At 40.7% G+C, this 24,927-nt stretch overlaps 1 protein-coding gene across 1 annotated transcript in view; it reads right to left on the bottom strand.

Moving 5' to 3' along the window:
* Positions 1-24,927, bottom strand: part of LOC110676862 (collagen alpha-1(IV) chain) — a 199,147-nt gene that overhangs the window by 5,469 nt on the left and 168,751 nt on the right. The window contains exons 2-4 of the mRNA XM_021846305.1: positions 6,554-6,736; positions 6,441-6,485; positions 4,972-6,382 (exon numbers count right to left, since the gene is read on the bottom strand). Coding sequence (XP_021701997.1) covers positions 4,972-6,382; positions 6,441-6,485; positions 6,554-6,736 — 1,639 coding nt within the window. The remainder of the gene's footprint in view (positions 1-4,971; positions 6,383-6,440; positions 6,486-6,553; positions 6,737-24,927) is intronic.

The raw sequence follows: 24,927 nt of genomic DNA, 5'->3' as shown, positions 1-24,927 counted from the left end.
CCGCGAAGTAAAACTGCAATGTGAAAGATAAGGGATCTATTTTGTATGTCACTCAATATCATCAATAATGACTATCTTAAAAATTGGTAAAGCTGGGTAGGAATCTTAATAAAAACGTTCTCATGTCATATTTGTTTATACATTTTTCTCAAAATTCGATCGATCACACAAGTAAAATGTTTAAAAATGGGAATGATTCTCTGATTTAGAAATTGTTTTGGCGCTATTGATCCTATAAGTATCAAGTAGATAAACAATAATAATATTTCATCATTTCTGACCTCTGTTTGACAAACTTGTTGGGCTTCGTGTTCAGTGTTGACATGAATTAAGTACTTTTTCAATAGAGTGTGCGTTAGATTTCCCTTTCATACTACGATAGGATTTTTTCCGACCATGCCACTGAATTTTCCATGAAAATACATTGCTAGTATATTGCTTTACTTACATGGTAAAATGAACCTGTTGCATATAGGAACAAACATCATTTTAAAACATTTGTACTATGCACTGATAGCTTCCAAATTATGAGAGATTTAGCAATTTAAACAAACCAGTTTGCATTTGCAGGAGTTCCAACTTGAATAATATCAGCAAATAATAAATAATAATGGTAATATCAGCTTTAGATTGAACAAAATATATGGAAATGAAGGAGAACATTAATATTATTGACCAAAAAGACAATGCTTTGCTGTTGACTATATATAGCTTCATTTACAAAACTCATGTTCCTTAACGCCCCATTTTGCATTTCCGTCAAAAATAATACATTTTCATGATTATCTCAGAAATCTGTCATAGGATTGGCTTTTGATGTACACGTCGTATATTATTTAATTATTGATATATTAGAAGTGGCTTGAAATTGATGTTGCACTTCTTTCTCATCCCTTAACACCCCATTTTACTGTATTTGATAAAAGCTTGCTTCAACTATTAATTCGAAGATTTATTTACAGACTTCCCAAGGAATTCCTCCAGAATTTTCGTTCGAGGTACCTTGAAAAACTCAACTACTTCCAATGATACCCACTGATTTTTTTTTCCACAGATACCCTCAAAAAATTCTCAAATTAGTCCTCAAAGAATTGTTACAAGATTTCTTTAGGAATTTGTCCAAGGGTTTTTCTGATTTTTATTGGAGGGAATCTCCTAAAAACTAAATATATTTCTAAACGAAATCGTACAGATTTTCACTGATGACATACATGGTATGATAAATTCCTACAAGACTGAAGTCTTTCAAAGATCTCTAGATCTCGTCTGAACTTTTGAGAAAGTCTAGGAGGAATCTTCATTGAGATTAATAATTAAAAGATTGGAAAGTTACCCAGCGAAAACCCCTTGAAAATCTCGAGTGGAACTGTGAGGAGCTTGCTGTAGAATTTTGAGGTTTTAAACACTACAAACATTTTCAAATTTAAGGATTCAAGTAGAATTTACTTCAAAAATAATTCCAGAAATCTTTGAAATTAATAATTTTCTATGGAAAAATAATGACAAATCCGCAGTGGAAATTTTTTTAAATCCTTGGAAAAAATTATGGGGCGATTCCTGGGATAATTATTGAAAGATACACACCAAATTTTCGATTTATCTTCCAGCAATTTCGTTTACTGAAACCGATTCAGAAATACATCCTTTTGCTGATGTACAGCACTTTTGAAATTGTTTACTGGAATTCAACAATCTGACTTGCTGGATACTTGTCAACACCATCAGATTTACTGAATTTCAGTAACTTATATGACAAATGATTGATAACCAGCAATGGATTTGAAATTTTGCCGCAAATCAGTAAACATAATTACTGAACTCCAGCAAAAGTTGTACTTGTCACAGTCGATAGCAATTACAAAAACAACCGAAATTTTGTTGTCTCTTACTGGTTCCATTTGTCAATCTGCAGTTTGTTGGTTTATGGAAAACGTATAATCTATAAGTCGTACATCTCTCACAATATTTGAGTAAGTACTATATTGAGTAGAGAACTAAATATTGCAAATTAACGCAAGTGTTAATTTCTTTTCTAGGGTGATAACAAAACCGGAACGGAAAATCAGCCTCTTCCTTTCGGTTGCAAAAGCAGGAAAATATTGTTTAATTTTTATTTGTAGAAATAAATGTGTTGGGCATGAAACAAAGTTGCATTTTTATAATTTTCATAGTGAACTTTACCGAAACTATACATCAACCAGAACCTGGTGACTCAAAATTGCTAAAAAGCAGTAAAAAATCCCACTAAAGCAACAAATAACCAAGTGCTGATTATTCAGCAAGTGAAAATGTGCTTTGCTGGATGACCAGTAAAACAGCTGTCATTTTTACGCGAATTCGCTTTGCTGAAAGATCCAGCAAATTTCATTTTGCTGGATCGATTGCTGAATTTACAGCACAAAAAAAATCAGTAAAAATTTGCTGGTTTACAGCAATAAAATTTTGGTGTGTAGGTTCTGAAAACGACTGGAAGTGTTTTTGAAAAATTGCCATGAGAGATTTTTGAGGAATTGTTGTATGATCACTTGAAATAGTTTTTACGAATATACACCAATCGTAGAACAAACCTTTGCTATTATTGTTATCTTATTATCGAGATTTTCAGCCATAGGCTGGTTCATCTCCTAACAAACTTTGTTATTTTCGTGGAAATAATCTGTAGGAATAAGGTATCTCAGTGTAATATCTGAAGAAATCGTTACAAGCATTTCTGAAAGAATTTTCGTTGTAATTCCGTTGTTGGACTGCTGAAGAATTTCTGGAGCAAATTTCGAAGGAATTATTCTAAGCATATCTTAAGAAATCAAATTCCTGGGATAATTGCTAGAGGAATCTCCATAAGAATTTTTGGGGGGATCCCTGGAGAAGTCTTTGTACATATACCTGAAGAAAGTTCCGAATGAAGCTCAAGAAGATTTCCTGGCGATAAAAATCAATGAGCCTCTGGAGTAGACGCGTAGTAATATCTGAATCCTAAAAAATTTACATCAAGATTCATTACATTGCGAAAATGGAACTATATATTTCAGATAGATAAGATAGTTTGCATAGAAAAGATACTGTAGAGACCTTTGTTCACTTTTGTTCGCGTTATCGAAAAAGCTTTGGTAGTTTAAAAAAATATAAACAATATTGTGTACAAATATTCATTTCGGCTTGGTGCAGGATATGGCTCAGAAAAAAAAGTTTCCAAACCAGGTCATGGCTTCCTCAAGCTCAAGTTATAGAGGCCCCCCTGATATTCGATGATTAACAGAACAATGCTGTTCTATAGTGTTGAAATAAATGCCGCCCTTATCAATATACTAGATGATAGAGGGGCCCCTACTTATTACTAATTCAGGGCCCCTCCAAACCTGATTTTCCTTGCCCGATAAATTTTAATTTGTGAAATACTCAATTTCTAATGCTATGAGAAATTTTCACCATGATCTTGGGGCCCCTAAGAATCCGGGGCCCGGTGCAGATCGCACCCACCGCACCACCCTAGCTACGCTACTGATCCCTAACCTATTATTGATCCATTTGATTCGTAACCTTCCTTAGTCCCTAACAAAAAGTTACAAATTGTGACTTAGGGTCGTTTTCAACCCGAAAATTCAAACAGCTCGCAAAAATCAGTGTGCTGACCGAATTTAGTTCTGTTGAGCTTAAATGAAAGGCACACATGGCTAGTTTCAGAAACCGTAAGTAAGTAAAGTTCTCATGCATTTGGAAAGTGAATGGAATCTTTGAACAAATCTCTGCATGAATCATAGAAACACTGTTGAAGAAGTGCTAGGAAGAATGTTTCCAATTGATCACAGTATAATTAAAAATTCTCATTAAACTTTTTGAACGAATTCCTGAAGAATTCATCAGAATAATTCCAAGAAGTAGGTATCTGTAAGACTGTTTACGAAGAAATTAATCGAGAAATCCATCAAAAACTCAATAATAATCCTTGAACGTTTTAAAATGGCAAAAGTTGAAGTGATGTTAGGCAGAACACCTGAAGAAACTTGTGTATATTTATCTTAACAGTTTTGTGGAAGCATTTTAAAAGAAATATTTGTTGAATCCATGAAGATACTCCTAGAAGTATCTGTTGGTAATTTTCCGGAGGTGTCTCTATATGATTTCCTTCCACAATGATAAAATACTCGAAGAAAATCAAGTATTGTATATCATTGGAAAACTCTGCAGAAATTAAAACCTGAAGAGACCATTGGAGTAATCCCAGAATGTTTTAATTGAAGATTCTTCTGGGTCGATCGTTGATGAATTTTTTGAAGCATGTGCATGCAGAAAATCATAAAGAAATTTATATAAAAATTCTTCTAGATTATTCTTTTAAGTTTTTGTGAAAATTTCTTCATAATATGCAATCATACGAGAAATGACTCAAAACTTTCACCGTGTGATCTTTTAAAATCCTTGAATTCCTAAAACACGCTCCAAGGAATGAAGAAATTACTGGAGGAATCTATGAGACACGTTTCGGAAAGATCCTTGAAAACAATTTATTTAAGAATCTGAAACCACTAGAAATATTTCAATAAAATCTAGAAGATCTGAATCTTTGGAAATCATCCTGGTTGAACCCCAGGAATTATTTCTTAATAAGTTCACACGCCAGAAAGTATCCTCAAAAGAATTTCAGAAATGACTTTCGATGGGATGCGTAGAAGAATTATTGAGGGATTGACTGGATAATTTCTTGGAGAACTTCTTAAAAAAATCTCCTTATATAATGCACTTAAACTAAAACTGGCAAACTGTTTAGCTAGCTGGCGCCTCCTCTTCAATTTGAGAAATCTGAAAGGACCACTCACTAGTTTTAGCATATACTAGCGATCAGTGATATAAGATTAAAATTCTAACAGTGGGTGCCAATGACGGCCTGGTTTCAGCGCGAATTGCCCCAGGGCAGAGTTAAATGAAGAAGTTAGAAGCAAATATGATTATGCGAGCAGCATTAATTTTACGTACCTTTCATGCCCTGGATTCCTTTCAAGCCCGGTTTGCCGGAGGCTCCCTTGAATCCTCTGGGTCCTGGTAAACCTCGACTTCCATCGATACCATCCCAACCGGCACGACCTATATCTCCACTATCACCCTTTATTCCTCGCGGTCCTGGAGAGCAAACTCCGCAATCTTCACCCCGGAATCCTTTGTCTCCCTTCAGGCCAATAAATCCGTTCCATCCAGCATCTCCTACAGGGCCGGGCAGTCCAGGAATACCATCGGGTCCAGGAGGACCTGTTATGTTGTAACCGATTCCTGGCAGACCTTTGTCTCCGGTTTCTCCCAGTTCACCTTGTTCTCCTTTTTCTCCGTATTCTCCGTTGAGACCAGGTAAACCCGACTCACCCTTTTCTCCGAGAAGGTTTCTTCCTGGGTAACCCTTGGGGCCTTGAGGTCCCGGTTGGCCAGAGACACCTCTTGGGCCAGCCAGACCGCGTGGTCCACTTTCTCCATCATCACCTCGTTGACCAGCTATCGTGGAACCTTTTCTTCCTTGCTGACCGTCAAGACCAGGATCACCTGGGGGACCTTGTAGTCCCATCAAACCTCGTTTTCCGGGATCACCCGGAATTCCAGCTAAGCCTTGATTTCCAGGTGGACCGACGTCTCCTTGTGGTCCAACAGGGCCAATTATAATGGGTGCTAGAGTTGGATCATACAAACCAGGAGCACCTCGTTCTCCCTGAGGGCCCGGAGTCCCGTCGATACCATCATCTCCGGCTTCCCCTTTGTCACCGACTCCTCCATCTCGTCCAGCAAATCCAGGAGCACCTTTCTCTCCTTTATCTCCTGCAGGACCTGGAGGACCATCCTTGCCTTGTTTTCCTCGATCACCATCATTACCTTGTGCACCTCTGTAACCCCTGTCACCACGTTCTCCAGTGAGTCCAGGTTCACCCTTTTTCCCTTCCAACCCATCTAAACCATTCATACCAGGTTCACCTTTTTCACCCTTGGCACCATGAACCACTGACGAATTTGAACCAGTGAAATAATGGTACGGCTCACCAGGATCTCCTGGTTCTCCTGGACAATATTGAGTGGATACTTCTCCTATATCACCAATATCTCCTTTTCTACCAGGTTCTCCATCAATTCCGTTGCTTCCATCAAATCCGGGAAATCCACGACTACCAATGAAACCATGCGGTCCAACTGGGCCCGGTGTTCCTGGTTCTCCCATGGCACCTTTTGTGCCCTTGGAATTGATACCTCCTTCACCTGAGTCACCACGGGCTCCAGTGGCTCCTTGTAAACCTGGCTGTCCACGTTCTCCAGGATAACCGGGCCTACCAGGAATACCCATTGCACCATCCGTTCCATTGCACCCGTCAATGCCCCGAGGGCCTCGTGGACCATCTTCTCCGGGCAAACCCTAAATGATAAAGGATTTCGATTAACATCTTAGTAATTTTAAGTTATCTGATACATACCGGAATCCCTGGATATCCAACAGGACCTCGTTCACCGGAGTCACCCTGAAACGGAAGTCGTATCGTGTGTTCAAAATCTCCGAAAGCATCTTTATCATGCAAGATCGACTTACTCTGTAACCGGTTTCGCCCATTGGTCCAATTTCACCGCGTAAGCCTCGATCGCCTGCATATCCTGGAGGTCCATCGGGTCCGAAATCTCCCGGCAGTCCGGATGCTCCGGGAATTCCGTGAGGACCGATTTGACCGGGTGCTCCTTTTAGGCCCTTGCAATCACATGCCGTCCGGTTGCAAACCTGTCGACATGCGAGAAAAAAAAAGATGATCAATAACGGGCACGTGTGTTACAGATAACGCGAAGGAACGACAGCTTGGAAGGAAGTAATGGTCGGGGAGCTTTGATCTTGGATTGGATTCGAACGCTTTTTATGATTACAATCTATTTTCAAGCGGTGGCATGCGTGAAGGAGGCCGGATTGCGTACAGAAAGAATTTGTTTGACCTATTTCCCGGGCGTGGGTGAGGCAGTGTTTATTCCACGTAATGCCTACTCGATTTCCGTGCATGTGTACTAGAGTGTCCCAAAATTTTACTTTGTCGATAAAATTGGGGTCCAACCTTCAAATGTTACAAAAGAACTTTTGCGCGGGGGTCACACTAAGAAATGGTGCTTGAAGGTTGCTCCGTACAAACATGTTCGATTTATGTGACTAATACACTGCAACCTCAACTTACGAACTAGATCGGGGGTTCGTAAATTGAATTGATTCGTAAATTGAATCAGTGCGTAAAACGAAAGAGCTAAGTTCGTAAAACTAAGTTTTGCTTTTTGGAGTTTAAAGGGCGAACACGAAATTATTGCGACACATTCAACAGGACATAACTTTTATACCATTGGATAAAAATCAACCATATTTTGCACACTTTCTCATTGATGTGCATTGTTTACATGCTGTCAAACTCGAAGTCATGTTTTTCGATTCAACGAAAATGGAGGTGAACCAATGGGAGTTGAGAGAACAAATTCTTTCCAAACACCTGGAATTTCCTTACCTGTCGCACCGGCAATTGGTAACCGTCTCCAGCTAAGGTGCTTGAAGAAAACCGGGACCGGTGAACAAAAAGACGGAGGGAAAGGTGAAGCGGATGATTAAAGCAAATCCCAACGTCTCAAGCCATGATTTGGCTAAAAAGATCGGCATGTCGCAGAGCTACGTCCAGAATGCAAAGATAAGAGCTGGACTACATACATACAAGGTACAGAACTTCTCAAACCGCGATGAGCGGCAACAATCGACGGCTAAAACTCGAGCACGGAAGCTCTACGAGGAGATGCTAACAAAATATGGCTGCTGTGTGATGGACGACGAAACGCATACAAAAGCCGTTTTAAGCGAATCCCTGGGTTGGAGTTTTTCACCGGCAAGAGCAAGTTCGATGTGGACGACAAATATAAGAAGAAGAAAATGTCGAAGATCGCCTCCAAATATCTCATTTGGCAGGCCATCTGCTCTTGCGGACTGAGGAGTGAGCCTTTCGTGACAAAAGGCACAGTTAATGGCGAGATCTACAAATCTGAGTGCCTCGAGAAGCGCCTTTTTCCGTTCTTGCAGCAGCACGACGAAGATCCGCTATTTTGGCCAGATTTGACATCATGCCACTATTCTAAAAGTGTCCTGGAGTGGTAGAGGCCAATTCTGTCCATTTCGTTCCAAAGGACATGAATCCGCCAAACTGTCCGGAGATGCGCCCGGTGGAGCAGTACTGGGCAATAATGAAGTGGGAACTTCGGAAGAACAAGAAGATAGTCAAAGACAAGAAGGGCATGCTAAGAAAATGGAAAAAAAAATCTGAGAAACTGGTATCGGATGACACTGTAAAGACTTTGATGGAGAGCATCAAGCGAAAATGCCTTCAATTTTACACTCAAGGCTCCATCGATTAGCTTTTCTTTTGATTTTTGAAGTAAATATGTGTATAAAACTTCCCTAAAATTTTGGTTTGATTCTAAACATTATAAGAATATTGGCATGACATTTTTGGTGTCGCAATAATTTCGTGTTCGCCCTTTACTTGTAAGAAATTATTTCTTTTATTTAGAGAAATTATGCTCTTTTGGTATCATTAACATATTATTGATATATTGGGTTCTTGATCAGGCTAGAATGAGTGCAAGTTAGGGCCATCTAAAAACTTTTTGCGGTGTTGGCATATGATTCTACAAGAGTTAATGGAGATACATTTATCATTTCTATGTAGAAGAATTTGGTTTTGGGGGAGAAGAATGCATAGCGTGCTGCAATGCTGTGGCATGGTACGCGGCAGAACGTGCCGCGAGCTGAAATGTGTCGGGATAAGGATGGGAGCATCTTGACGGACGGACGCAAGGTGATCGAAAGGTGGAAGCAGCACTACTATGAACAACTTAATGGCGCAGAGAACACAGGCACAGAATAATGCGGAAGTTGAGGATACCATTGAATAGCTCAAAAACAACTAGGCCGCTGGTAAGGATGGTATCGGAGCTGAACTCATAAAGATGGGACTGGACAGGTTGGCCGCTTGTCTGCATCGCAATTATTGTGCAACTACTATCCTAAACGCAGCCTACAATGTGCTATCCCAGATTCCCTTCCGTCTTCTATTACATATAGCAAACGAGTTCGTGGGAAGGTATCAAGCAGGTTTCATCGACGGCTGCTCGACAACGGACCAAAACTTTTCCGTGCGGCAAATTCTCCAGAAATGCCGTGAGAACCAGTATTGACCGTGTAGAGCTCGTACGACCGGTAGTCCTCTACGGGCATGAGACGTGGACTATGCTCGAGTAGGACTTGCAAGCTCTTAAGGTTTTCCAACGCCGAGTGCTAAGGACGATCGTCGGTGGCGTACAGGAGAACGGCGAACCCAGTATCTTGAAGGTAGCTGAAGCTGGAAGGATACGCTGGGCAGGGCATGTTGCAAGAATGTCGGACAACAGCCCTGTAAAGATGGTGTTCGTTACGAATCCAAGAAAACGAAGACGTGAACAAGAAGCTAGGTGGATTGACCAGGTACACCAGGACCTAGAGAGCGTGGGTCGCGGTCCAGGATGGTCCATGAACCAAGTGAACTGGCGAAATATTGTTGGCGAGGTTATATCAAGCTTATCGATGTAAAACCAAATTAATAAATAATAATGTTGAAGAATATCTCACAATACTGGACCCTAGAAGATTGTTTTATTTAGAAGAATCGTTTGTATTGCCATTTCCGAGTTTTGGTAACTACAACAAGTGTTCTGGTTCATCCAAAAATCTCCTGGAATATATACCTGCAATGTACTGGCGTATTTAGCGATCCTTTGATGTTTTTTTTTTCCTGTTATGGCACATGCCCTTATCGATTCAAAGCAGTAAAATTAGTATTGTTATAATTTGTAGCGATGTCCTAGGTCCTCCAAGGAGTTCATCGAATATGAGCCTAAGGATCTACAAGCGCAACCAATAGTCTATCGATAGTTTTTTTTTAATATGGCATAATCATTAGTGTATGTCATAGAAAAATTTTATTGGTTTGTACGGATGTTTTTGGTCAGTCAAGGATTCCATTGAATACAGGCCTTGGGATCTACGACCGTAATAAGTTATTTAAGGTTAGCTTTCAATTACTCCATATTGTACTGATGTTCTTGGTTGTTCAAGGACTCCATGTATTACAGGCCTTATCATCAATCGTAACCAGTAATAGTTTTTAGTTATGACATACATCATTGACCCTTCATATGAGAAAACGGAATATTGTACTAAATCATACGCATGTTCTTGATCCGTGAAAGTAGACTGAAGTCGGTTAAAGTCTACAATAAATCGCTAATGTCAGCGAAGATCTGCTGTACCTGCGAAACTCCGCGAAAGTTTTCATTAGCTTATGAAAATAAGCAGTCATGCCTGTTCGCAACTATAGCTGCGAAAATAAACCGGGTCTGTGAATTCAACCCTGTATCCCAACGCTCATTTTCCACCCGTCTTGTGTATGTATTCGCAATGTCTAAACTATGTGCAAGTGTGAAGGTGTGTATGTGTGCATCGACCATCCTTTATCAGTCAACCGACCGGCGATGCGTGTTGCGACAGAGAAGGTTCCAGAATATCCTCGCCGAGTCGGAGCGATCATCGTCATCATCATCATCGTCGCCGCAACAGCGTGCTGGTGGTTGGCGCGTTAAGCAACGTATCCCACCACAGGAGAGAAAAAACATTCTAGACTAATCCAATGGATCATTGAAGGTAGTTTTTGCAAGTGCTCACCGCATCAAAACAAAGGCGCCACTATATATGGGATTTAACATTGTGACAGAATTGCTGTTCTGTCAAACGCACAAGGCTACGGTGGCGCTATCTATGCTTTCCATAGCGGCCGTTTTGGTTATTTCAATGATCCATTGCAAAGTATATGTAATGTTTAGCTTTTCGGTAGTTTTTATTCTAGACTCGTTTAGTATAGTCTGTGCCACACCGGCACTAAGATCATGTGCGCTTCTGGCGCCGAATACGACAAGGCCGGCAAGCTACTGAAGGCAAAGGGCGTGGAATTTTACACACACGATCCCCCGGTAGCAAGCCGTTGAAGGTTCTCGTCCGAGGGCTGCCGAAGTACACCTCGGAGGCCATCGTCGACGAGATGAAGGCGGCTGGACTGAAGCCGACGGATGTGTTCCCCATCCGGCGAGCGCAAAGAGGAAGGCATCGGGACCAGCTCTACCTGGCCGACCTGGAAAAGGAGTCCATCATCATGGCGGGCCTGACAAGGGTGAGAGCGCTCTTCAATTTCGTCGTTGAATGGGAGCGTTACCGCCCAAAAAAACGAGACGTGGCGCAGTGTGGCAACTGCGTTTGGTCACGGGACGAGAAACTGACACATGAAGCTCCGCTGTGGCAAATGTGACGGTGCGCACGCCACGATGGAGGGCATCGAACCGAAGTGTGCCAACTGCGGTTTCAACCACGAGGGCAGCAGCTTGCAATTGCCCAAAACGAGCGGAATTCCTGGCAATCCGCCAGCAAGCATCCGCCAAAAAGCGGGACGGCAACACCAGCGCCAGCCACCCCCACCGCTGACTGAGGGGCACTTTCCAACGTCCCGCTACCAAGTGCCCAATCTGCCACCGCTTCCACCAACCCAACGGCAGGCATCCCACCAGCCGGCTCCCTCCGTTCAGCATCGCCTTGAGGCCGCCGCCGCTGCTCCACCAGTGCAGAATGCGCCCCCTTCTGGGTGGGGGAATCCTGGACCCAGTGTCCCCGGCACTCCTTCCTCCGACGACGGCTCCCTGTACACACCGGAGCAAATGTTGGAGTACACCAGGGACTTGTTCCAACGGCTACGTGCATGCTGTTCCAAGTCGGGATTGATCAACGCCGTCAACTCGGTGGTTTTTGCTTTCCTTGCAAAATATGGCCCGTAAGGCCATCACCAGGATCGCAAATTGGAACGCTTGCTCCATTAGGAGCAAAACCCGAGAGCTGTCCATCTTCCTGGACCAGGAAGGCATCGACATAGTCATAATCACGGAGACGCACCTCAAGCCGGAAGTTAACGTCTTGATCCCCGACTTCCGGCTTGTGCGGCTTGACCATTGGGTCACCCAGCGCAACTACCACCGTGTCGACTGGAGTCGATTCCAGCGGTGCGTCGACGCCAACATCCGGTACGAGGCTCCTCTGACGTCCGCTGAAGATATCGACCGGCAGCTGCAAAGCGTCGAAGAGGCCATCTCCGTGGCCCGAGAGCAGCATCTGGTCAGGTGAGCAACATCCTTTTTATCGATCGTGTTACCAAAGATCTCATTCGTTTACGGAACACCAAACGCAGGCAGTACCAACGCACTGGTCTGCCTGCGTTAAAAAGCAAAGTTAATCGCATATCCAAAATTGTCAAGGCCAGATTGTGCTAGGCCATTCTGGAAGATGACCAAAATTCTTAAAACAAAACCCAGTTCCACCGTTGATCCCACTAGACAACACCGACTCTAAGGATCGCTTGATAACCCCTGCGGAGAAGGCTGCTGAGATAGGTTGGCAGTTCGTCAGCTCCCACAATCTAGGGCTAGACATTCCTAGCCCACCAAACGAAACTGCTGTCTCTGAACATGCAGGCCCCAGGTTTCGACAACATCCTGAGTTTGTAGTTCAAGCAATTGAGTCTCCAGTTCTATCAACATCTCAATCAGTGCCTATCGTCGTGGAAGTCAGCATAATTTATCCCCATCAGGAATCCCCATCAGGATCAAAATAACAGTTTGGCTTTCGACGCGGTCGTTCAACCATGCACCAACGTCCTCAGGCGGAACAAGTCCCTCGCCAAATCCTCCGCCATGGCGTTGCTTGCGAAGTTGAAAAAGCATTCGACAACTTAGTTGTCTACCAGGAAGTTCCAAGCCAAGGTAGTTTGCGGCGCTAATGGCAATGGTTTGGATCAACTTGAGGGCATCCCCGGATAAGAAAGACCGCAGGTAATAAAGTTCTGGTATGCTTGAGAGTTCGTACGACGAGTGGACGACAGAGACGATCAGATCGCCGAAGTTTAGCCAGTTGTCGAGCTGACCAGAGAAGACAGGCAACTCCACATCGGATAGTCGAACCGAAGACGTTGGAGAGACTGGGGCGGCGTACTGAAAAGCAGGGGTAGCGTTGGCAGTAGTGGGCTTATTGGCCTCTAACTCATTCTGGAAGTCCGTTTGAATTTTCTAATACTGCTTCAAGCCTTCCTCATCCAGCGTTTGGAGTTCTTCTTGAGTTGCACTAACGTCCTTCCAGAGGTTGATCACATGCTCCAGACGCACTGGGACTTGTAGAGCTTCTCGTTATTTATTGTATTCGCTCACGAAGGTTTTGACGAGGTTGAACGACGTTAGCAGGCCCTTCAAGCGGTTCTTGAGGCACTTGATGCGGCGTTCCGTGGACATCGTGGCGGAATGGAAAGGACGAGGACGCGAAGTGATCTGGAAGGCGAAAGAGCGCGCAGCTCAAACGAGAAGGGGTAAGGGCGTTGGAATTATAATTACCGTAATCCGGGGTAACATTGATCAATTTTTTGAATATTTCTCAAATATTTCGTTTGAAAATGCAAATGTTGCAAATTTTATATTTTTAAAACAAGTACTGCCATCCATACCTTGTGACTTTATACTGTATTATGTTTTTTGAAAGATTTAAGCATATTTAAAAAAAATGTTTTAAGCGATTTTTTGATATAGCTGATATGGGGTAACATTGATCACCTATGTAAACAATGTTCGGTAATATTGAAAATTTCGTTACTTATTTAAATCATGGCCCCGAAGCCGAATATGAAGGCCAAACGCTTACAAGTCAATTAAATTTTTAAGTTATTTCAAAATCAAAAACACCTCGAACTACGGAATACGCCTAAAGGTAGGCAATTTCCTAAGGGAATTCTATATTCTTAACAGTAATTCGTTAATGTTGCCTAATTGAGCATACTTATGAAAGTTTTGACAACGGAATCGTTTTCGGCGATCCCATTTTTAGTAAGAACCGCATTCTCCTTGCTCATATCGTTTGCAGAACTTATGTGAGACATGAATGTTCGGTAGTGTCATCCTTACCCTTTGAAATAATTGTTCCGAAAAGTTGATAAATTTACGCATAAGGTAAACGCAATTTATGCAAAAATCTTCACTTTCATTAGCTTATGAATATAAGAAAGAGAAGAACCATTCATGATTTGAAAAGGATCCATCAATAAATAGCGATACGAACTTTTTACGAGATGGGTCATTCCGATCAATGTTACCCCGGATTACGGTACCTTGGTTAAGCAATTTGAATGCCTTGTATGGAAAATTCTGGACAGCTAACTTCTGCGTCACGTAGTGGGCGTAGATCAGGGGGATTTAGCAAAGATTCCTGACTGGCGGACTAGCAGAGTTCACGCTATCCGACTCGAAGGACCAGTGTCGATTAGCACAGCGGTTGGAGACACAGTTTTTTTTTCAAAAATCTTCACTTTTCCCTCTAAGTTTCAAACCTATGGAAGCCATAATAATCTCAGAATTCAATGAAGCTCAATAAAAGAGTCAATTTGGTCTAATAAGTTTACTTTAATTTATCGAGAATTCCATATAAAAAGGGTTCATAACACGTTTCTCGCCACATTTTATCCGGAGTTGGCGGCAGTTTCTTAGAATACAAAAAATGGATATGAAACCTTATCAAAAATATCATTCCTTTATTGTTTCGTCTAGTACCGAGGAAAAATGTGATAACAAGATGAAGGAAAAAACATGATTTTCATATCTCTTTTTATTGTATTTCTTCAATATTTCATGTTACGGTCGTTAGGTAAAGAAAGGAATGTTTGTGATATCCATTATTATTAGAGACCGAATACACTTCTGCATCTCCATTTAAACCGTTGTCACAGAAGAGATCTGTGTTTATTTATAAACTCTTTTGAAATAGAAGCATGGAACGAGCTCACCAATTGGGGGCCTTCCTTAGCCGAGTGGTTAGAGTCCGCGGCTATAAAGCAAAGCCATGCTGAAGGTGTCTGGGTTCAATTCCCGGTCGGTCCAGGATCTTTTCGTAATGGAAATTTCCTTGACTTCCCTGGGCATAGAGTATAATCGTACCTGCCACACGATATACGAATGCGAAAATGGCAACTTTGGCATAGAAAGCTCTCAGTTAATAACTGTGGAAGTGCTCATAGGAACACTAAGCTGAGAAGCAGGCTCTGTCCCAGTGGGGACGTTAAAGCCAAGAAGAAGAAGAGTTCACCAATTGATAATCCATCGTTGAAAGGGCAGCTGCTAATCACTTTCAAATTCGTCACCAGCAGATCAAACAACTCATTCTACTATTTAAAATCAAGTTGCCGCCAATTTTTTTCAATCACAAAATTCTACAGAAAAATAAATATTTTGTTGATATTAATAGCAAAAATCACACTTTTAAAAGAAATCTCAACATGGCAAGCCCTGAACGTCATTTAGAGTTCCACCTAAACAAAAAATATGTTTGAAACACCCTCACCTACCAATTGAAGGTTGAACCCCCATTGTTTTTGAACAAAAGTGTAATTGTGAGACACCCTAACGTGAATGTCGATGATCGCCTCAAAATCGTCGAAAAACCATATCGAATTGAACGAATCGGTTCGCATTTCTTCTCAATTAAACATTCGACCCGCGTATGTCAGTAACTGCTGCTGAATGGATGTTTGATTTATTTTTAGTTCCACGCCCCGTTAGGATAAACAATTCCCGGGAGCATGATCTACCGAGACGATTGCCATTGAGAACGGAACTGGCGTCGTTCGTGATACAATCCCGTTCGGAAACCGTGGACCTAAATAATGCAACGTAACTGAAAACATGACGCTTAGATATGTTGGAATTTCAGCTGTTGTGACTTGATGGGGGATTTATGTAATCTTTCGATACTAGGTTGCCAATCGACCACAAATTTACAGCAGAAATTGGAATTTAAAATAAGCTTCAAGCTCAAATTTAGGGTAAATTTTGTTTTCCGTGTACCTTGTCAGATAGGCCTATCCACAAGACACTTCTAATCAGCTGATCGGGAAGCTCTTTGACAGTTCTTCCATGAAAATGACAGTCTCATGTTTGCACCAGTCCTCCACCGATGTAAACAAATACATAGACGGACCTGTTACATGAAAAGGCCTATTGGAACAACCCCATAGTGTTAAAAGTAAAATCCCTGTTGCGTTTTTGTCGACAAAGTGAACGTCATCGCAAGATCTTCAAAACCAGATTACTAAGAATAAAGACGTGTTTTTTATGAGTATTTCTGAAAAAATGGTGCCAAAAATTTTCAATTCAATATATTTATTTAATATTGATATTGAATATCGAGAAACTATGAAGTTATCACGACTTGAATATTTTTCTGTGGTAACAAATTAAGCTGTCGGTAGAGGTGTTAAACATATAAATTGATTTTCAGGATCCTAAAATTCATAATATTTAGCACAACCGTTATCATCTAGCAGCATAGTTCGTCACATATTTCCAACCGGAAATCGTGCGTACACGTGTCTCTCCGTCCAATGATTGCGCCCCACATTAACGCCTATTACCAGTTGATAAGCGGTATGCAATGAAACAAAGGCCGCACTTCCTAGTTGGCGGTTGCGAATGATCGAAGCCGGAAATCAACGAGGGAGAGAGTATCTATGCGAAAATGATTGAGATATTTCTGCTGGCATAGACCGAGACAATCATAAAATTAATCTTTGACCACTTACTAGATGGATGGAAAGCAGAACACTGCGGATTATGGAATTGGCCATTTGCAAATGAAACACCCATCCGGCGAGAATGCGAAAGAAATTAATTAACTGGCGGTCTCGCCACTGTGGCTGGCTGATGGAGTGGAATGACCGATCCTTCTTTTGATGAATTATGTAACAACAAACAACTTTACGTTGGCATTTGCTGTATGGGAAAGAGAAATGCTTGCAGATACATTTCCCTAACAAAAACCAAGTCTCCCTTTCCCGATCAGAAAGGAATATCTAAATTGTAACAATCAGAAATATGTATTATTATCAAAAGGGTTTATTGACAGAATGCCTTATATATTTTAGCGGTAAATCGCGCTTCGAATATAAGTAAGCAACATGGCATTTTGTTAGCTGAATCTGAAAATTCATGAAATTTGATGGGTCACATACTAGGGTTTGCTCCAGATCGATAAGCCGCCACTTCCCCACTAATTGTGTACATAATGGAACAATCAAAATTACAAAATCCCAATCCAAAAAATCTATTATCCCAACGAAATCCGGAATAACTACGGTACTGTACGGTGGCGAACCATATTCTGGCCATCGAAACTAGAAGAGATTTTCGATTGAATGAAACTAAAAGAATTGAAATCGTTTGAAATTTGATAAAATTAGAGCTGATCAAATATATAAAATTGTATGCCAAAAACTATGTTAGTACCGCAAAGGTTAAATTAAAAACGAAGCTCGTGAAAAAAAAACAAGCATGTAGGTCCACGGCGTGTATATGTATGACAAAACTGTATAACAAAAAAGGCATCACCAAAACCTACACCATCCGAAAATTTAGGGTTTTTAATATTATTTAACATTCTTCTTCTTGGCATTAACGTTCTCACTGGGACAGAGACTGCTTCTTAGCTTAGTGTTCTTATGAGCACTACATTCTCATGAGCTATACAACGAGAGAGCTTTCTTTGCCAAAGTTGCCATTTTCGCATTCGAATTTTGTTTTAAGTATGGTTCCATGAGTCGATATCGAGTAATGGAACGTTAACTCATGGAGGTTTCACTGTAAGTTTAAGTATTGATGATTTGGCATTACATTGTTAGAAATATATTGTGAGAACTTTCGAGCGATCACCATTCTAAATGCGGCCTACAAAGTATTATTCCAGATCATCTTCCGTCGTCTATCACCTATAGTAAGCGAGTTCGTGGGAAGTTATCAAGCCGGCTTCGTTGACGGCCGATCGACAAAGGACCAGGTCTTTACTGTACGGCAAATCCTCAAAAAATGTCGTAAATACCAGGTCCAAACGCATCACCTTTTCATCGATTTTAAGGTGGCATATGATAGTATCGACCGCGTAGAGCTATGGAAAATCATGGACGAGAACAGCTTCCCCGGGAAGCTCACGAGACGGATAAGAGCAACGATGGCAAAATTGTGTGAAGGTTTCAGGCGAACACTCCAGTTCGTTTGGATCCCGCCGGGGACTACGACAAGCTGATGGACTTTCGTGCCTGTTGTTCAATATTGCGCTAGAAGGTGTTATGCGGAGAGCCGGGCTCAACAGCAGTGGTACGATTTTTACGATATCCAGTCAATTTGTTTGCTTCGCGGATGATATGGACATTGTCGGCCAAACATTTGAAAAGGTGGCAGACCTGTACACCCACCTGAAACACGAGGCAGCGAAAGTTGGACTGGTGGTGAATGCATCCAAGACAAAGTACATGCTAGCTGGTGGGGCCGAGCACGACAGGGCTCGCCTAGGTAGCAATGTCACGATAGACGGGGATACTTTCGAGGTGGTCGACGAGTTCGTCTACCTTGGATCCTTGCTGACGGCTGACAATAACGTTAGCCGTGAAATACGGAGGCGCATCATCAGCGGAAGTCGGGCCTACTATGGCCTCCAGAAGAAGCTGCGGTCAAAAAAGATTCACGCCCGCACCAAATGTACCATGTACAAAACGCTCATAAGGCCGGTAGTCCTCTAGGGCATGAAAAGTGGACGATGCTCGAGGAGGACTTGCAAGCACTTGGAGTCTTCGAACGTCGGGTGCTTAGGACGATTTTTGGCGGTGTGCAGGAAAACGGTGTGCGGCGGCGAAGGATGAACCCAACTCTACGGCGAACCCAGTATCCAGAAGATGGCCAAAGCTGGAAGGATACGATGGGCAGGACATGTTGCAAGAATGCCGGACAGAAACCCTGCAAATATGGTGTTCGCTTCGGATCCGATTGGTACAAGAAGGCGTGGAGCGCAGCGAGCTAGGTGGGCGGATCAAGTGCGTATCGATTTGGCGAGCGTGGGGCAGAACCGAGGATGGAGAGATGCGGCCACGAACCGAGTTTTGTGGCGTGAAATTGTTGATTCAGTGTTATCTGTTTAGATGTTAACTAAATAAATGTATTGTTAGGAATAATTCTACATCATAGTTGTAAACCATTTTTTATTGAATTTACAACTGTCACAGTTTAACTATATTTTGGTTGGCTCAAAGTAAATTTTAAACCATTCGCTCTTAAGGGGTCCGCTACATGGAATGACTTGATGGTTGGATTTTCGCTGGTTGAAAAAAAAAAAATCCAACTAAAAAGCACTCGAATGTCATGCGAAGATGTCAAACTGACTTTGACGTCGCACTGAAGTCTCCATATATAGAACAAATGTGCATGTATATATGCTTTTCGTGACGATTTGCGCTCCTGATGCGTTAGTCTGGAACATTTTCACAAGCTGTCAGTCGTTCCAGCTAACGGGTCGGATTCGCTAGATGGAAGGCAGTTGTGTTCCAACCAGTGAATCCCTGCTGTACTCAGTGTTTTTCTGCTTTATGAACATATCCAAAATGATTCGTTGCTGCTTTATTGATAAAAAACTATTGCAAAATTCATACCTAAGTGCGTGTTGGAAAACTTAGAGTTGATACGTGGCACACTGGGGCAGATCGCTGTTTTCGACGGCAAATTCCCCTGGATATGCATCCTAGAGGTTTAGTGTTCTCGACAAAATATTTTGGAATAGTAGTAACGATAGTTTCCCGAATGCCCGTTCCCCGAAAAGTGTACCGTAATTCGGGGTATCATTGATCAGCGGGGTAACATTGATCGGAATGACCCAATTTTTAAAAAGTTCGTATCGCCATTTATTGATGGAACATTTCCAAATCATGAATGGTGCTTTTCTTTCATATATTAATAAGCTAATGGAATTGAATATTTTTGCGTAAATTGCGTTTACTTTATGCATAAAGTTGTCAACTTTTCGAAACAATTATTTCAATGGGTAAGGATGACACTACCGAACATTCATGTCTCACATAAGTTCTGCAAACGATATGAGAGAGGAAAATGCGGTTCTTACTAAAAATGGGATCGCCAAAAACGATTCCGTTGTCAAAACTTTCTTAAGTATGCTCAATTAGGCAACATTAACGAATTACTATTAAGAATATAGAATTTACTTAGGGAATTGCCTACCTTTAGGCGTATTCCGTGATTCGAGGTGTTTTTAATTTTAAAATAAACTTAAAAAGTTAATGGCTTGTAAGCGTTTGGCCTTCATATTCGGCTTCGGGGCCATGATTTTAGTAAGTAACGACATTTTCAATATTACCGAACATTGTTTACATAGGTGATCAATGTTACCGCATATCAGCAAAATCAAAAAATCGCTTGAAACATTTTTTTAAACATGCTCAAATCTTTCGAAAAACAAAATACAGTATATAGTCACGAGCTATGGGTGGCAGTATTTGTTTTAAAAATATAAAATATGCAACATTTGCATTTTCAAACGAAATATTTGAGAAATATTCAAAAAAATGATCAATGTTACCCCGGATTACGGTACTCAAAAATGTGGTAATTTCATAAATTTGATCGTGGTAATCGAACTCGTCATCTGATATGCACCCTTCTTTGTTTAATTGGCAGTTCTTTAGAGTTGCACTGACCTCGTCATCCTCGGCAATATGTGTTTAGTCGAAACTGACCATAAATCACCTACTTTTGATTGCTCATCGTTCTTTCTAGTACACCATGCTGTCACTGAGACTATTCTTTTATTTTTTAACTGCATCACTTTTCGGGGAAACGGGTCGTTCGGAGAAATGGCATCGGGGAAAAGGGTTATTCGGGGAACTGGCGTTCGGGGAAATGGTATTCAGGGAAACGACATTCGGGGAAAAGTAGCACGATCCACCATCATGTAGCTGCCGCTTCAAGAGTTATCCAGGATTGTGTAAAACACTGTTTTTTGGACTGTGTCACTCGAATTCAATTACTATTAACACTCTACGTGCCTGGATATTATTGTTATTACTATTATTATTTTTTCAAAAGATAAAGATACATATCTCATAATGTACATTCTAGGTAAATGTTGAATATGACGTTTAGTTTACTGAATAATTCAGATTTAGATTAACAAATAATGAAATTACTGGTATTTTATTCGAAGTGCTCAAAAATTCTCCGTCTAAGGTTTGCTAATCCACTAGGTTGAATCGCGGTTACATAATTGGGTCGGGAATTCCAGAGAGCGACACCTCTCACGAAAAATTTACCATCATATTTAGCAGTACGATGATGTGGAATGGGCACAGAAAAACAGACGTTACACTTACGACAATTAAATCCATCGCCCGCTTCACAAATCATCATCTGGTGGCCATGTTGCGCGAAATGCGATTATGTTAATGTTGGCTTGTAGATGGCACTAGTGAGATACGAAGAAAAACGATGCGCGCGGCTCTGGTTGTGAGATATTAATCCTACACTGAGAACAGCATTGCGGTCGAAAATACTATATCGGAGGGTTAAATTGAATACACAACGCCATGGCGCGCCACTCGATTTCGCATTTGTTTCAAACAGTTTGTGTTTTCAATTTTACCATGGCACCATTTTGACAGTAAAAATTACTATATAATGGTTAAAAACTTGCAGCATGCCAGAATCGAACCGAGGATCTGGTGATTGTCAAGCGCGAACGCTTACCGCACGGCTATCGATGCGGTTGGATCGAGAGGGAACAAAACGCAAATACAAAGCGTTCATCACAGCTCAATCTAGGTTGGAATAGTAAATTTAAAAACTTGTTCATGGTTCTCATTACTTTTACTTTAAGCGGTTCTATCCCGTTAGGTCGAATGCCGTTAGGCCAAAAGGGTCGTTAGGCCGAGAGGGTAATTAGGCTGAAGATGACCGATAGTTCTAATGAACTGTAAGGTCGAATAGATAACTACAAGGGATAGGTCAGGATAATTTGCGTTGCCTAGAAGCCGTTTAATGAATTTTGAGGTCAAATGAATTGTTAGTTTTCAATTAGGATAATAACCATTACCAAGGGGCCCAGATAGCCGTAGCGATAAACGCGCAGCTATTCAGCATGATCATGCTGAGGGTCGTGGGTTTGAATCCCGCTGGTCGAGGATCTTTTCGTAATGGAAATTTTCTCGATTCCCAGGGCATAGAGTATCTTCGTACCTGCCACACGATATACACATGCAAAAATGGTCAATCGGCAAAGAAAGCTCTCAGTTAATAACTGTGGAAGTGGTCATAACAGTGGCGCGGGAAGTGGGTAGGACAGGTAGGACATGTACTACGCACAAAAACACCTGGGTAGGACAGTCAAAGGGTTGTCCTACCCATGATTTAGCAACAAAAAAAGAAAAACAGATCAGCAGAAAGCTTGAACAATAAATTAAACTATGTATCATCTGTTTAATAAACATACTAGCTCGTGTGAAGAACGATTGAGAAAATCTATATTGTAAATCCTGGGAAACTCATTGTAAGAATTGTTACAAGAAGCTACTTAAACCATTGGAAAAACAAATTGAACATTCTTTTATGCTAGTTTTGTTTATTTTTTTTATTGTTTTTTTTTCAATGGATATTTTTCTTAAAACATCTACAGCCAACCCGGTAAATGTTCTGAGATAAATTGCCATGAGTATTCCTGGAAGTAATTCATGAGAAGTTTCTGGAACTTGCATAATGAATTATAAGAAGATTCTTGAAGAATTTTTAGATGAAGTAATGTAGTAATCTAAAACCAGTCCCATCACATTATACACAGCACAAATGTGCTAGCGATTTCTGAAAGTGAGATAACTCTTGACTTGGTATAATCTATCTAAGTATTGCTGAATTTCTTGACGATTTTGAAGGCAATTCCTATAGAACTCTCACAGTTAGTTCCTGAAAAATTAATTCATCAAACTCCCCCTGATATTTGTGGCATCATTCATAAACATATTTAAAGATGACGATTTCCGAAATGTTTTTTTTTTGTTTTATTTTGCTGGATTGATGAAGATATTACAGTGAAATATTTGATGGAGTTTTTTTTCGTGATGAGACATTTTTCAAGAATCTTCAGTTTCTTATGAGAACTTTTGCTATTACCCAAAAAAAAAACTACTTAAATTAACAGTTTTTTTTTTGCTGTTCATTAATTTGTTATCTAGGAAATTAGAACAACCTAACTGGTTATAAAGACAAGCAGTTTGGTCTACTTTTGTCTAATTTGTTTAAATAGTCTCAATTTTAATGGGAGGCCTCTTAAGTCTCCATTTAAATAAATGATCTGTAAAGTCTTTTTTCCTAACACTGCTTGCACTGAATCCTGTTGTAAAATTGCACACCCTGCAGAGAAACTTTCAGATATTATAACGGGTCCAACAGGCTCTTCAAGAATTTCGTCTCTGATTCCCCTAGGAATAGCTTCAGAAATTATTTCTAAGGTATTTCAAAGGATACTTAGTAGAAATTGTTCAGAATTGTTCCAGGATTACTTGAGAACCCCGAAGCTACTACCTCTAGTAATTTCCAGAGGTATTTTCTTGATTTTCATTTCCAAAACTATCCTAGAACTTCCACCAGATATTTTTTCACTAATCCTTCAACTGAATTCTCCAGTTGTTTCTCTAGGAGATCTTCCTAAGATTTTTACAGAATTTCTCCTGAGGAAATCCTCAAAGGTTTATTTCAAAATTTTTGAAAAAAGCTGAAGGGTTTTTTAAGAAACCCTGCAAGAATACCTTGGCCTCTTCATGTGGTTCCTTCAAGAATTCATCTACGATTTATCTCTGAAATCCAAAATTCTTCAAGGGGCCCTTCGAAAAAATTTTTTTTTTCTAGTGATTTCTCCAGCATTTCATCCAAGTATTACTTCTGCAGTTTTCCAAACATTTTTTGGAAAGTTTTCCAAAAAAACCCCATGCAATTTTCGAAAGTTTATTAAGTTTCACACCAGGTAATACTACAACAATTTTCCCAATAATTCCTTCAATTATTCCTACACGAACTTCTATAGAAATTGAAATAGATTCAATTGATTTTGTTTTTGGATTATCTTAGCAAATTATTTAGGAAATCTACTGAAATTTTCTCGAAAGCCTAGCCATTATTTCAGAGATCATTGTTCATTGAGAGTGACTTTAAAACTTCAACTAATTTTATATGAGGTAACTTCAGGACTTTCTTTAGAAGTGCCTTACGGATTTATTGTTCAGAAAAATTTTATTGACATTTTCCTGGAGAAAATCTCAAAGTATTCTCAAAGGAAATCCCTAGAAAAATGGTTGAATCATTTGATGTTAAAGAAATTGGGACTTTGTTGAAAACTTTCACAAAGAATTTTTGGAAGAATTGTGATGAGTCTTTGTAGAAATTCCATTCCTGTGGTTCTTTTAAGGTGATTCCAGGTTAAATTCTTAAGAAAAGTCACCTGAAGATATCGTTAGAATGCTTGGAAATAGAAGAATTTCCTCGACTCAAAACCGACCAAAATGTCACTTACATCTTTTGGCGTTTGAGCCCTTCAAATATAGTAACTTGAAATTTACGGGGGTGGGACGTTTCGCATAAAGACGTTTTGCATAAGGACGTTTCGCATAATATTAAGGGTGGACGTTTCGCATAATGGACGTTTGGCATAAAGAGAATTATATGCCTTCTTTAAAATGCTACCTGTTCTTACATGAAACTGCTTTATGCGAAACGTCCATTATGCCAAACGTCCTTATGCGAATCGTCCTTATGCGAAACGTCTTTATGCGAAATGGGTCACCCCCGAAATTTACAGTCTAGGATTCCATAGGGTTAAAATTTTTCTAAGCTTCAATGTGCACACAATATTTGACAATGTTTGTCCTACCCATGAATTCTAACGTGGACGCTCCTCTGGGTCATAAGAACACTAAT

This window comes from Aedes aegypti, chromosome 2 (genome assembly GCF_002204515.2).
Source record: "Aedes aegypti strain LVP_AGWG chromosome 2, AaegL5.0 Primary Assembly, whole genome shotgun sequence".
Classification (NCBI taxonomy): domain Eukaryota; kingdom Metazoa; phylum Arthropoda; class Insecta; order Diptera; family Culicidae; genus Aedes; species Aedes aegypti.
This window is presented reverse-complemented; position numbering and strand designations above follow the sequence as displayed.